We start from the raw sequence: 12,998 nt of genomic DNA on the forward strand, positions 1-12,998 counted from the left end.
AATTACATACTATAAAGAAATAGAACAAAAAATCATGAGATTTGTATGGAGCCACCACGAAGAAAAAGAAAAAGGAAAAGGAAGAGAAGGAGGAGGAGGAGGAAGAAGAAGCTGGAGGTATTATATTCCCTGACTTCAAATTATACTACAAAGTGACAATAATAAAAATGGTATGGTATTGGCAGGAAAGCAAACACACATAAATAAAACAGAATTGAGAGCCTAGAAACAAAACTACATATATATGGGCAAATAATTTTCGACAAAGGAGCCAAAAACATATAATTAAGAATAGAAAGCCTTTTCAATAAAACATGCTGTGAAAATCTGAAGGCCACATGCAAAAGAATAAAATTAGACTTCTTTTTGTTCCCACATGTAAAAGTTGACTCAAAGTAGATCTAAGGCTTAAATATAAGGCCTGAACAATAAATCATGTAGAAGAAAAATATAAGCAATAAATTTGACCTTGGTTTAAGATAATATTTAAAGAATTTGAACCCAAAGGCAGGGGAAGTAAAGGCAAAAATAAATGAATGGGACTATTGAACTAAAAAACTTCTGTACAGTAAAAGAAACTGCCAACAAACAGAAAGGTAACCAAGCAAATGGAGAAGATATTTGAAAACAGCTCCAACATGGGTTAATGGCGGGACTGTACAGCAGACCCTGAGCAACGGATGAATGATTACTCTCACGCATTTCTGTGAAAGAGAGGGCTAAGGGACTGCCTAGCTAAAGGAATCAGACAGCCCTATTCTCCTGCCTCCTTAGGCTTTTATTGTAGCAACGGTTTGAACTAAAATTTAGATACTATCAGAAGGGTTAGTCTCCTTGTAGTGTCTTCAAAACAAGGACGTTTTGAAATCTAGACATAAAGGTTCCAGTAATACACCCAGGGGCTCAGACTTGTTTGAAAAAGTCAAGGGATGGTCTTCCACCTTTAGCAAGAATCTCCTAAAGGCCTCCAATCTTTCAGAGAATCCTCCTTACAGACTTTCCAACCAAGTCCCATGCTTCCCCACAGGTTAATATTCAAAATATGTAAAAACTCATACAACTCAACATCACAAAAATAAATAATTCAACTAAAAATGGGCTGAAGACCTAAATAAACACTTCTCCCAAGAAAACATACAAATAGCCAAGATATATGTGAAAAGATGCTCAAGTTCACTATCAATTAGGAAATTCCAATAAAAAAATAAAATAAAATGAATTTAAAATAAAAAATGATAATGAGATACCACCACACACATGTTTGAATGGCTATAATCAATAACAGTAGCAATTAATAAGTATTAGAGATGTTGTGGAGAAAATGGAACCCTCATTCACTACTTACTGCTAGTGGTTCAGCCACTAAAAAAAGCAGTGTGGAGGTTCCTCAAAATATTATGAATAGAGTTACCATATGACCCAGCAAACCCCTCTTCTGGGTATAAATTTGGAAATCATTTATGCACAATGATATATGCACCCACATGTTCATTGAAGCATTACTAATAGTAGCCAAGACTTGGGAAAAAATAAAAGTGGTATATATATATATATATATATATATATATATATATATATATATATATATATATGGTTTGATGAAGAAGAATGGTACATATATACAATGGAATACTACCCAGCCATTCATAAAGATGAAACATTGCCATGAACAACATCGGTGGAGATTGAGAATTTCATGCTAAGCAAACTAAGTCAGAAAAAAAATCAAGAACCATATATGATCTTACTCATAAGTGAAATATAAAACTGAAAGCAACAAATTAACAAACAAGAAAAACAAAAACTCATAGACTCAGACAACAGCATGGTTACTAGATGAAAGTGGGGAGGATGGTAGGAAAGGATAAGGGGGTCTAATGTATGGTGATGGAAGACTTGACTGGCTGGTGGGCACACAGTGCAATACACATAATCTGATGTATGATAGAAATGTACACTTTCTAAATTCACCAATGTCACCCCAATTCGTGTAACTTTAAAAAAGAAAATTAAACTAAAAAGATACCATCTGTGGAATAAAAAGCAATACACAGAATGAAAGAAAATATTTGCTACTTATATATCCGATGAGAGATTAATATTTAGAATATATAGAGAACTTCTAAAAGTCCCAACAAGAAAAAATTTTTAAAAAATGAATTCAAAGATAGGCAATGGACATTTCTTTAAAATAGTTAAATAAGTGGTGAATAAGCACATGAAAATATGTTCAGTACTACTAATCATGAGGGAAATATGCATCAAAACTACACTGAGATTCCATCTCACATCAGTTAGGACAGCTACTATCAAAGCATGGGAAATAGGTGTTGGTGAGAATGTGGAGAATGAGAGCCTTAGGGACCTTGCACTTTTGGTGGTAAAATGGTATGGCAGCTGTGGAGTCACATGGAAGTTCTCAAAAATTAAAAATAGATTACTACATGACCACACAATTCCACTTCTGGGTATATAATTAAAAGAATTGAAAGTAAATCTCAAAGAGACATCTTTTTACACCAATATTTATAGAAGCATTATTCATAATAGTTTCAATGTGGAAGCCACCCAAGTGTCCATGATGGGTGAATAGATTAGTAAAATATGGTTTATACTTATAGTGGAATGATATTCAGGCTTAAATGAAGGAGATTCTGATACACAATGCAACATGTATGAATCTTTAGGATATTATTTTAAGTGAAATAAATCATAAAGGGACAAATATTGCATGGTTCTACTTATGAGAGGTATTTAGTCAAAATCTTAGAGACAGGAAACGTAATGGTGATTCCCTGGAGCTGTGGCAGGGGGAAGAATGGTTATTTATTGTTTAGCCAGAAGCCTGGTGCCCAAAATTCATGCACTGCGGTGGAAGATGAGAGTGTCTCAGCCTGGCCTGTGCCCTCTTCCAGTCCAGGACCCCTCAGGAAATGTCTGCCTAAACTGGCAGTCAGAAATCCCTCTCTCAACTGTGATCCCTCGCTCCTTGCTGCCCACCTGCTTACTCCTTACCTCTCAGCTTGCTGCTCCTGAGTACTGCTTCAGAGGCAGAAGAGGCTCCTGTCACCAACAAGGTGTTCACCTCCATGAGCCTGACTTCTGGCTGAGTGGCGCCCCCCTGTGGGAGTACACTGCCCACCATGGGGCAGCTCCTCCAATAGCAAAATTTGTGCACAGGTAGAGTCCCTGTGCCTTGCAGGAGACAAGGGCCGATCTGTGAGGTGAACAGCGGGATGATTGGTGGGCCCCCATTGGCACCTGCCTTGACCAGTTTGGAGCCTGCAGAATTGGGGCAGGTCTGGTAGTTAAGGTCTGGTTGTTCTGCCATTTGGTCAATTTGCATATTAGATTTTTATTATATAGGATAGGTATAGTTTCAGTTTTACAAGATGAAAACAAGTATAGAGATGAATGGTGAAGATGGTTACACAAAAATGTGATTATATTTAAAACTACTGAAGTGTGTACTTATAAATGGTTAAGATGGTAAATTTTGTTATGTGTATTTTATCATAAATTAAATCAATAATCACGCACAACTATTTAGCTAAATTTCCAGAAAATTATGTGGTTTGAAAAAACAATTTCAAAATTTTAATACTATGCCGAAACCAGTTTGGCTCAATGGATAGAGCGTCGGCTTGGGGACTGAAGGGACCTGGGTTCAATTCCGGTCAAGGGCAGGTACCTTGGTTGCGAGCATATCCCCAGTAGGGGGTGTGCAAGGGGCAGCTGATTGATGACTCTCATCGATGTTTCTAGCTCTCTATCTCTCTCCCTTCCTCTTTGTACAAAATCAATAAAATATATTTTAAAAAATTTTAATACTATGATTCCACTTATATAATATTTTTAAATATATATTTTATTGATTTTGGTTTTTTTTTACAGAGAGGAAGGGAGAGAGATAGAGAGCTAGAAACATCAATGAGAGAGAAACATCGACCAGCTGCCTCCAGCACACCCCCTACCAGGGATGTGCCTGCCACCGATGTACATGCCCTTGACATCAAACATATGTCATCTTTACCATTATAGCACCTAGGGCAAAAATAAAATAAATAAAATTTATCTCTAAAATAAAAAAGGTGGGGAGGTTTCAGGGAATAACTATCAGAAAAAAGGAGTGCTTGAATGTTTTGTATCTTGAACTTTCACATCTGATAAAGTTGTGTAGAATATAATACACATGACATGTGAGTACAAGTAAAACTAGGGAACTCTAATAAGATTTGTATCAGTGTCAATACTCTAGGTATGGTATTATGTTATAGTTTTTTGAAATTTTGTCCTTGGGAGAAATTAGATTATACACAATCTGTTTATTATTTCTTACAACTGCATGTAAATTTATAATTGTCTTACATCTATCTTGCATTATATAGCCCAGTGCAAGAAATTTGTGCATGGGTGTGTGTGTGTCCCTCAGCCAAGCCTGCACCCTCTCCAATCTGGGATCTCTCAGTGGGATGATGCCTAAATGAGCAGTCAGACACCCCTCTCACAATCCAGGACTGCTGGCTTCCAACCCCTCACCTGCCTACCTGCCTGCCTGATTGCCCCTAACCACTTCTGCCTGATCATCCCCAAACAAGTTCCCCGCCAGCCTCATCCACACCTAACTGCTCCCCTGCTGGCTCAATTGCCCAAACTGTGCTTCCCTGCCAGCCTGGTTGCCCTTAACTGTCCTCCCCTACAAGCGTGGTCGCCCCTAACTGCCCTCCCCTGCCGGCCTGGTTGCTCTTAACTGTCCTCCCCTGCCGGCCATTTTGTGGCAGCCATCTTGTATCCACATGAGAGTGGCCATCTTTTACCATATGGGGGTGGTCATCTTTGACCATATGGGGGCAGCCATCTTGTGTGTTGGAGTTTTATTAGGATAATAAAAGCCTAATATGCTAAGCGTCCATATGGCCAGTTGCCTGTTCAACCAATCGAAGCTTAATATCCTAATGATATGCTAAGGCTGCTCAACTGTTCACTATGATGTACCTGATCACCAGGGGGCAGACACTCAACGCAGAAGCTGCCCCCTGGTGGTCAGTGCATTCCCACAGAGGGAGCGCTGCTCAGCCAAAAGCCAGGCACAGGCAAGAGCAGCAGCCAGGCGGGAGCCTCTCCGGTCTCCACAGCAGTGCTAAGGATGTCCCACCAATGGCTTAGGCCGCTCCCCTGCAGTCAGAGAGACAGCCCCCACGGGCTCCTGAACTGTGTGAGTGTGCAGTCTGGGCTGAGGGACCCCTCCCCTCAAGTGCACAAATTTAATGCCCCAGGCCTCTAGTATGTTATATTACATTCAAAATAATTGTTTTCTTGATTGAGAAAAGGACACTAGATGCAAAATTACAATTTTGATAGTTGGAAATTGCCAATTATTTTGCAGTACTTTATTATATTGGGTGTCTTATCTTTCTTGGGTTTTTAGTTAGCTAATGAATCAATATATTAGCTAACTAATACGTTAGCTGTTAGTTGAGATTTTACATAGCTTGCATTTTACTTCTTTGGATCTTTGTTGTTTCTATTAACCCATGGCATTATTTTAATAAATGTTATTCTACCAACCTAAAAAAATTACAGTTGTTTTAATAAATATTTAAATTACTTAAAAATATTTTAAACTACATCAATAAAATGAATTATCAAGGCATAGTGTTGGAAAATATATATATATATATTTTGTATATATAACAATGTATTAGCAGCCAAGATATTTATTTATTTATATATTTGTTTATTTTAAATCTTCATTTATGAGAGTATTACAGATTCTCCCAGTTTTCCCCAGTTGCAGTTTCTGCCATGCCCCAGGCCTTCATCACAATATTGTCTGTTTACATTACATAGGTAATGCATATAAGATCTTTGGTTAATATTTTCCCCCTTCCCCTTGAGATTTATCAGTGTGTTCCATGTTTCCATACCTTCAGTTCTCTTTTACTTATCAACTAGAGGCCCAATGCATGAAATTCAGGCATGGGTGTGTGTGTCCCTCAGCCCAGTCTACAACCTCTCCAATCTGGAACCCCTTGAGGGATGTGCGACTGCCCTCTCACAATCCAGGACTGCTGGCTCCCAACTTCTCACCTGCCTGCCTTCCTGATGGCCCTTAATGGCTTCTGCCTGCCAGCCTGATCATCCCCTAAACATTCCTCTGCCAGCCTGATTGATGTCTAACTGCTCCCCTGCCAGCCTGATTGCTCCTACCTGCCCTACCCTGAAGGCCTTGCCACCCCTAACTGCCCTCACCTGAAGGCCTGGTCCCATCAACTGCCCTTCCCTACAGAGCCGATTGCCCCCAACTTCTCTCCTCTGCAGGCCTGGTCATCCATAACTACCCTCCCCTGAAGGCTTGATTGCCCCCAACTGACCTCCCTTGCAGTCCTGGTCCCTCCCAACTTCCCTCCCCTACTGGCCATCTTGTGGTGACCATTTTGTGTCCACATGGGGGCAGGATCCTTGACCACATGGGGGCAGTCATCTTGTGAGTTGGAGTGATGGTCAATATGCCTAAGTAGGACATTGGGTCCTACTACACAAGGCCACTCTACCAATTCCAGGAGTCATAACACTGCTACCTAATGCATTGAAACAAACACAGGGAAGCAGCGAAGATCTGGTGCATGGGTGGGGGCTTACTGGTTTGTCCTGAAGGGGTCCTGGACCAGGGTGGGAGTTCCCTTGGGGTATGGAGTGGCCTGGGCAAGGGGCCCATGATGGTTTGCAGGATGGCCACGCCACCTGGCAACCCAAGCAGAGGCCCTGGCATCTGGGATTTATTTATCTTTTACAATTGAAACTTTGTAGCATTGAGTGGAGGCCAGGGAAGGCCAGGGCAGGCAGGAAGCTTGGCTTTCTCCATAACCAGGGGAAACCCAAACCTCCAGCTAGCTCCAGCTCCGTGGCTGCCATCATTTTTGTTGGGATTTACTTATCTTCTATAATTGAAATTTTGTAGTCTTGAGCAGAGGCTAGGGCCAGCCAGGGTTAGCAGGAAGCTTGGCTTCCTCTATTGCTGGGGAAAACCTAAGCCTCCGGCTGGCTCCAGCTCCATGGCCACCACTATATATATATATATATATATATATATATATATATATATATATATATATATATATATATATGACATTAATTTGTTTTATTATTTTGCATACTCACTCCTGATTGGCTGGTGGGCATGGCTGGTGGGTGTAGTGGATGTACAGTCAATTTGCATGTTTCTCTTTCATTAGGTAGAACTTACATTCATCACAGTCCATATTCATTTATTTTGATTTGAGATCCACTTATTGATAGGTATGTATTTATTGCCATTTTATTGTCTACTAGAGGCCTGGTGCACAAAATTAATGCACTCAGGGGAAATCCCTCAGCCTGGCCTTTGCCCTCTCACAGTCTGGGAGCCCTCAGGGGATGTCCAACTGATGGCTGACAGTCAGACATTCTTAGTGCTGCCATGAAAGCAGGAGAGGCTCCTGTTACTCCTGCTGCACTCACCAGCTGTGAGTCTGGCTTCTGGCTGAGTGGTGCTCCCCCTGTGGGAACACACTGACTCCACTTACAGCAACTGTCTGTGCTTCCTGGACTTGTAAGTCTTTCTGAACTATTTCTTTCACCAGGTAGGGGAAGTTCTTTTATCAATATTTCTTCAAATAGGTTTTCAATATCTTGCTCTCTCTCTTCACCTTCTGCCATCCCCATAATGTGAATATTGGTATGCTTGATACCAATTGGTATGTTTGAAATTGTCCCAGAGGCTCCTTACATTATCTTCATATTTTTGGATTCTTTTTTTCATTCTGCTCTTCTGTTTGGGTTTTTTTTTTTCTTCCTCATATTTCAAATTGTTGATTGAATTATCCACTCTACTATTAAATCCTTGCAAGTCTCACAAAGTCCCTTGAAGCTCTCATTAATTCCTGTGAAGCTCTTCTTAAGATTCTTGACCATCCTCATAAACATAATTTTCAACTGTGTACCTAGTAGTTTGCTTGCTTCCATTTCATTTAGCTCTTTTGTTGGAGATTTCACCTGTTCTTTCATTTGTGACAGTTTCTTTGTTTCTGTATTTTCGCTGCTTCCCTGTGTTTGTTTCAATGCATTAGGTAGCAGTGTTATGACTCCTGGAATTGGTAGAGTGGCCTTGTGTAGTAGGACCCAATGTCTCAGCCTGCCTAGTCTCCAGAGTGGGCACTCTAAGTGCAAACCTTTGTGGGTTATTATGCACAGCCTTGCTGTAGTTGAGACTTGATTGTTGTTGGTGTCATTGGGAACAATTGACCTCCAAGTCAATTGGCTGTGAGGAACCAGCTGTGTCTATAGTGAAGAGCTGCTAAGAAGATTTCCCTATGGAGCAGTATTTGTTTCAGTGAGGCTTTGAATGTGTCTCTTGTGGATGTGTAGAGTTGTAATCTGGTTTGGTCTGAAGCTGTCCACCAGGTGCACTGGCTCTGGGGCCTCCCAGGAGGTGCAAAGTCAGCCGCTACCATAGCCATCTGGCAAGAGCTACAGAGCCCTTTGCAGATGGCTGCTGCCTGTACTGGGTCTGAAAGTGTCGAGGCAAGGCTGAGCTGTGAAGGAAAGAAGGCTGCTGCCAGTGCTGGGTCTGGACTCTCTTATTGATAGGTATGGGGCACACTGATGCCAACTACTACTTGTTTGAGAGATTTTAGAAAAATCTGAAGACTGATCCAGGACAGGCCATTCATATGGACAATTTGGGTGGGTCTGAAAATTGGATGGGGCCAACGAGAAATACCAAATTTCCCGTTGGCTCCATCCAATCATCATCCTGGTGATTTCCGGAGACCAAATAAGGTCTCCAGGAATCACCAGGGTGGGGTGGACAGTATGAGTCAGGCTGATGGAGACTCAGATATGGCTGCCAGACAGCTAGCTCTGCAACAGGAGGTTACAGCATAAGAACAATGACCCTATTTGGGAGAAAGCTGTCTCCAAGTTCTTTCCCTGATGCCAGACAATCCAGTTCATCCCGAGTATCCCAGGTTCCTTTTAAACCACTGCCCCAGGGCTGGAGCACAGAGGGAGCAAGTCTGACTAAGACCCTGTGCTGGCCCTTTATGAGGAACTGCTGGGTCTCCAGCAGCCTCAGTGTTATTCAGCCACAATCCCCGGTGGTTTTTAAAGCCTAAAGTTACAGGGACCTCTCTTCCCATCTCTGTAACCTGAGGTGGGGGCCTGGGGTGGGGCTGGAAACCCTGTGGCCTCCGCAGTGGAGATAGCCCTCCTGGTTAAAATCATGATGCAGGTGGGTGTTAGACCAGCTCCTTCTGCACCTCTGTCCCTCCTACCAGACTCAGCATTCTTTCTTCTTTGCTTCTCTATTTGTAGGACTTCCATTCAGCCCGATTTCAGGTGCTTCTGAGTGATGGTTGTTCTGTATGTTAGTTGTAATTTTGATGTGGTTGTGGGAGTTAGCAAGTATCGCCATCTTGGTTATCCCAATATATTTTTAAAAGTCCTACAACTCAATAATGAAGAGACAAGCATCCCAGTTTCAAAAATAAACAAAATATTTAAATAGTTTGTCAAAGCAGTTATATGAATGGCCAATAAAGACATGAAAAGTATGCAATGTCATTATACATCAGGAAAATACAAACTATGAGACACCTCTACCCTCCACCAGGAAGGCAAAAATTAGTCTGTTGATACTGCTAGGATGTGAAGCCACTGTTTGGTGAGACTATAAAATGGTATGATAAAATTAGAAATATGTCTGCCATTTGTTTGCTCAAATAAGTCCAACACACATCTGTTCTATATGATTCATCAGTTGTACTCCTATGAATTTACCTTAAAGAAGGAAAACATATTTTCACAAAAGGTATGTGTAAGAATGTTCATAACAGCATTATCTATATTAGCCAAATAATTATTGGGAACAGATAGGTAATTTTTTTTTTCTTGACTTCTTGCTTTCTCTTGCATCCCACAAGTAATTTATTACCATATCTTGTTAACTTTACCTTCAAAATGTGTTCAGAATCCAATCACTTACAACTTTCACTGCCAAAAGCATATATATAGATAGATAGTATGCTATATTACATTTATGTTTTAATGCATATACTAACAAAAAAGAATTTTAGATTCAAAAATAGTAATTAAAGATTATATATACTCTTTCCTCTTGAAATATCTGGTTATTAGACTATACTCTCTATTACTTTATAGGAAATATTATCAAATAACTATATTCTATTTTCCAATTTAAAAACAATGTTTCATTTTAGGTTTGTTTTTTTTTAATTTAAACCTTCATCATGCTATTGTGATATGTAGAAAACAGAAGGAAGAAATATTCAAATGTTTGGGTTTGTGGAGTTTTGTTTTTTGCATTTATAGCTCACATTTTTCTTTTTCTTTTTTTTTCTTTTTTTTTCTTTTTATTTATTTATTTATTTATTTATTTATTTATTTTTACATATTTTATTGATTTTCCCCCCCTCCCTCCCTTCCACACATCCCCAACCAGAAAATTAATGACCTCTATTATATTTACACTATGGAATATTGCTCAGTGACAAAAATGAATGAACTACTGAAAAAAAAGCAGTTACATTAATGAATCTTATTCTTTCTGATAAAAGAAGCCTTATGGAAAAAGAGTATAACACTTGTGAGTTTTATTTATAGGAATTTCTATTACAGGCAATATTAACCTATGGTGAAATCAGAAAAAAATGTATCCCTGAGGGACTGAAGTGAGGATCCACTAGAAAGGGCATGAGAGGAGTTTCTGGGGTTGAGGTTCTTGTTTATCTTGTATGTGGTTTGGATTACAAAAACTATTCATTTGTCAAAATATATGTACAGTTAAGCAGATATATAGTTAAGATTTGTCCATTTTAATGTATCTAATTTTATCTCAAATAAGAACTATAAACAAGTATTGTATTCTAGTAAATGCTAAAGCATTTTAGTGGAAGTGTGCTGATATTTCCAATCTCTTTTGCAATGCATCCAACGATTAGATGCATTGATAAAATATAAATTACATATGTATTATATATAAATGTATGGAGATGTATACATTTAAATTAATATGTTATATAGTATAGATTGCATATGTATGCCTCATTTTTTATGTATACTTGTCAGTAAGTCTCTTTTTGAGCCATAAATCCATTATTTCACTCTGCCCTTTGATGCTGTAGGTACACTTTTTTTTTTTTTTTTTTTTTTTTTTTTTTAGCCAGCTCCATATAAGATTCTACTATTAAAGCACAGGGCTTGGGGAAGAAATTTGGTCTTTCTTGTTGGCTTTCTGTCTGCTTGTAGTTCCTATGAGTGACATCCCAGCAACACTTTTTTTGGCAGCAACACTTTCTTCCCTTAGCAGCAGCCAAACACAGTTTGCAGATTGTCCAACAGCTTTCAGAATCAGCCTCCTCACAGCCTCTCAGAGCTTGCCAGAAGAGATGGCTGGAGCCCCTCAGAAACCTAGGTTCAGTCCCAGAGGACTTCTCTCATGCTGGATTGTGCCTTCTCCTCAGAAGTTTGGTTTTCAGCCTCCCAGGACCTCTCCTCCAAGTTTATAAGTATTAGTAATTGTAAACTCTTGCTTTTGTTCCCTTAGTCCTAGGGCTGGTTACTGCTTTTTGCTGTTGCTACCTGACACCTTAGAATTTTTCTACCCTTTCTATATAGTATGATTTGTTTTCTGACTATACCTTGAGCAGATACGTAGCTCTATATTGTGTTCATATACCATAGTTTATGCAGTCTCCTATTTAAGAGCAATTGATTTCAATACACTTCCACCACAGACAATATTAACAACAAACTTGTATATACCTTTTCTTCTTATTGTTGGCGATATATATTTCAAGTCTGTTCCTGGAAGTAGGATTGCTGAATCAAACAGTATATGCATAAGTAATTTTGTTATACATTACAAGATTCTCTATTACAGTGTGCCATTTTGCATCCTACAAGCAATGAATTAAATTTCCTTTTGTCTATAGCCTTGCTAACAGAATGCGTGGTTAAGCTTTTTTATTTTTTCAGTGTGATAGGTAAGAAAAATATCTCTGTCATTTTAATTTGCATTTATTTCATGTGTGACAATGAGAAACTTTCATGTATTTATGGACCATACATATATCTTGCTTTTGTGAACTGTCTGCATTTTGAGAGGACTTCAGATGTAGATGAGATTGGAGCATAAATATTATGTTGGGAGAAACTGCCATTTCCAGGCATTCAGCATCATGTTGACATCAGATGAGTCTCCTCTTTCAAATCACATGGTTTTCTTTATGTTCTTAACTTTCCTTTATTTCTAATATTTGCTTTACAGTTTGTTCAGTTTTAAGCATAGTTTGTTTCCTATTGCTACTTCTAGGTAAAATATCATCTACGTTTTGTTAGGAAACAAAGGACTTTTCTACCTACACAAGCAGGCTGGAAAACAGAATTTCTCTTTCCTAATCTCCCCACTTTTAGACCCAGGAACCCAGAAGACAATGATGGAGGGAGTCCTGGTGAGTAGATATTTAAGCAAACTTATTTTTTTTATCCCATTTGAGATACACACACACACACACACACACACACACACACATACACACATATACAGACACACACACACGATTTTATTTGTGTATATACATAAACAACTATCCTATATAATAAAAGCTTAATATGCTAAGTGTCTGCTCATCCAGTCATCTGTTTAACCAATCAAAGTGTAATCTGCTAATAATATTCTAAGGCTACTCAACCACTTGCTATGATGGGCATTGACCATGCGGGGGCAGATGTTCTGACCAGTAGGTTAGCTTGCTGCTGGGGTCTGGCCAATTGGGACTGAGCAGGATGGGCCAGACTTGCCCTGGAGCCCTCCTGTGGTCCCGTCCCAGCTGGCCACCTCCCGCATCCTTCTCCAGCCCTGATCACGCCCTGGTGGGTCCCTCAGCCTGGCCTGTGCTCTCTCGCAGTCCGGGCTGAGGGACACCTCCATGAGTGCA

General features: G+C 39.6%; 1 protein-coding gene across 1 annotated transcript in view; it reads left to right on the forward strand.

The window, feature by feature from the left end:
- Window positions 1-12,998, forward strand: part of LOC123653337 (phospholipid-transporting ATPase ABCA3-like) — a 40,545-nt gene that overhangs the window by 9,801 nt on the left and 17,746 nt on the right. The window contains exon 4 of the mRNA XM_045589321.1: window positions 12,374-12,512. Coding sequence (XP_045445277.1) covers window positions 12,374-12,512 — 139 coding nt within the window. The remainder of the gene's footprint in view (window positions 1-12,373; window positions 12,513-12,998) is intronic.

This window comes from Pipistrellus kuhlii, unplaced genomic scaffold (genome assembly GCF_014108245.1).
Source record: "Pipistrellus kuhlii isolate mPipKuh1 unplaced genomic scaffold, mPipKuh1.p scaffold_m20_p_31, whole genome shotgun sequence".
Lineage (NCBI taxonomy): Eukaryota > Metazoa > Chordata > Mammalia > Chiroptera > Vespertilionidae > Pipistrellus > Pipistrellus kuhlii.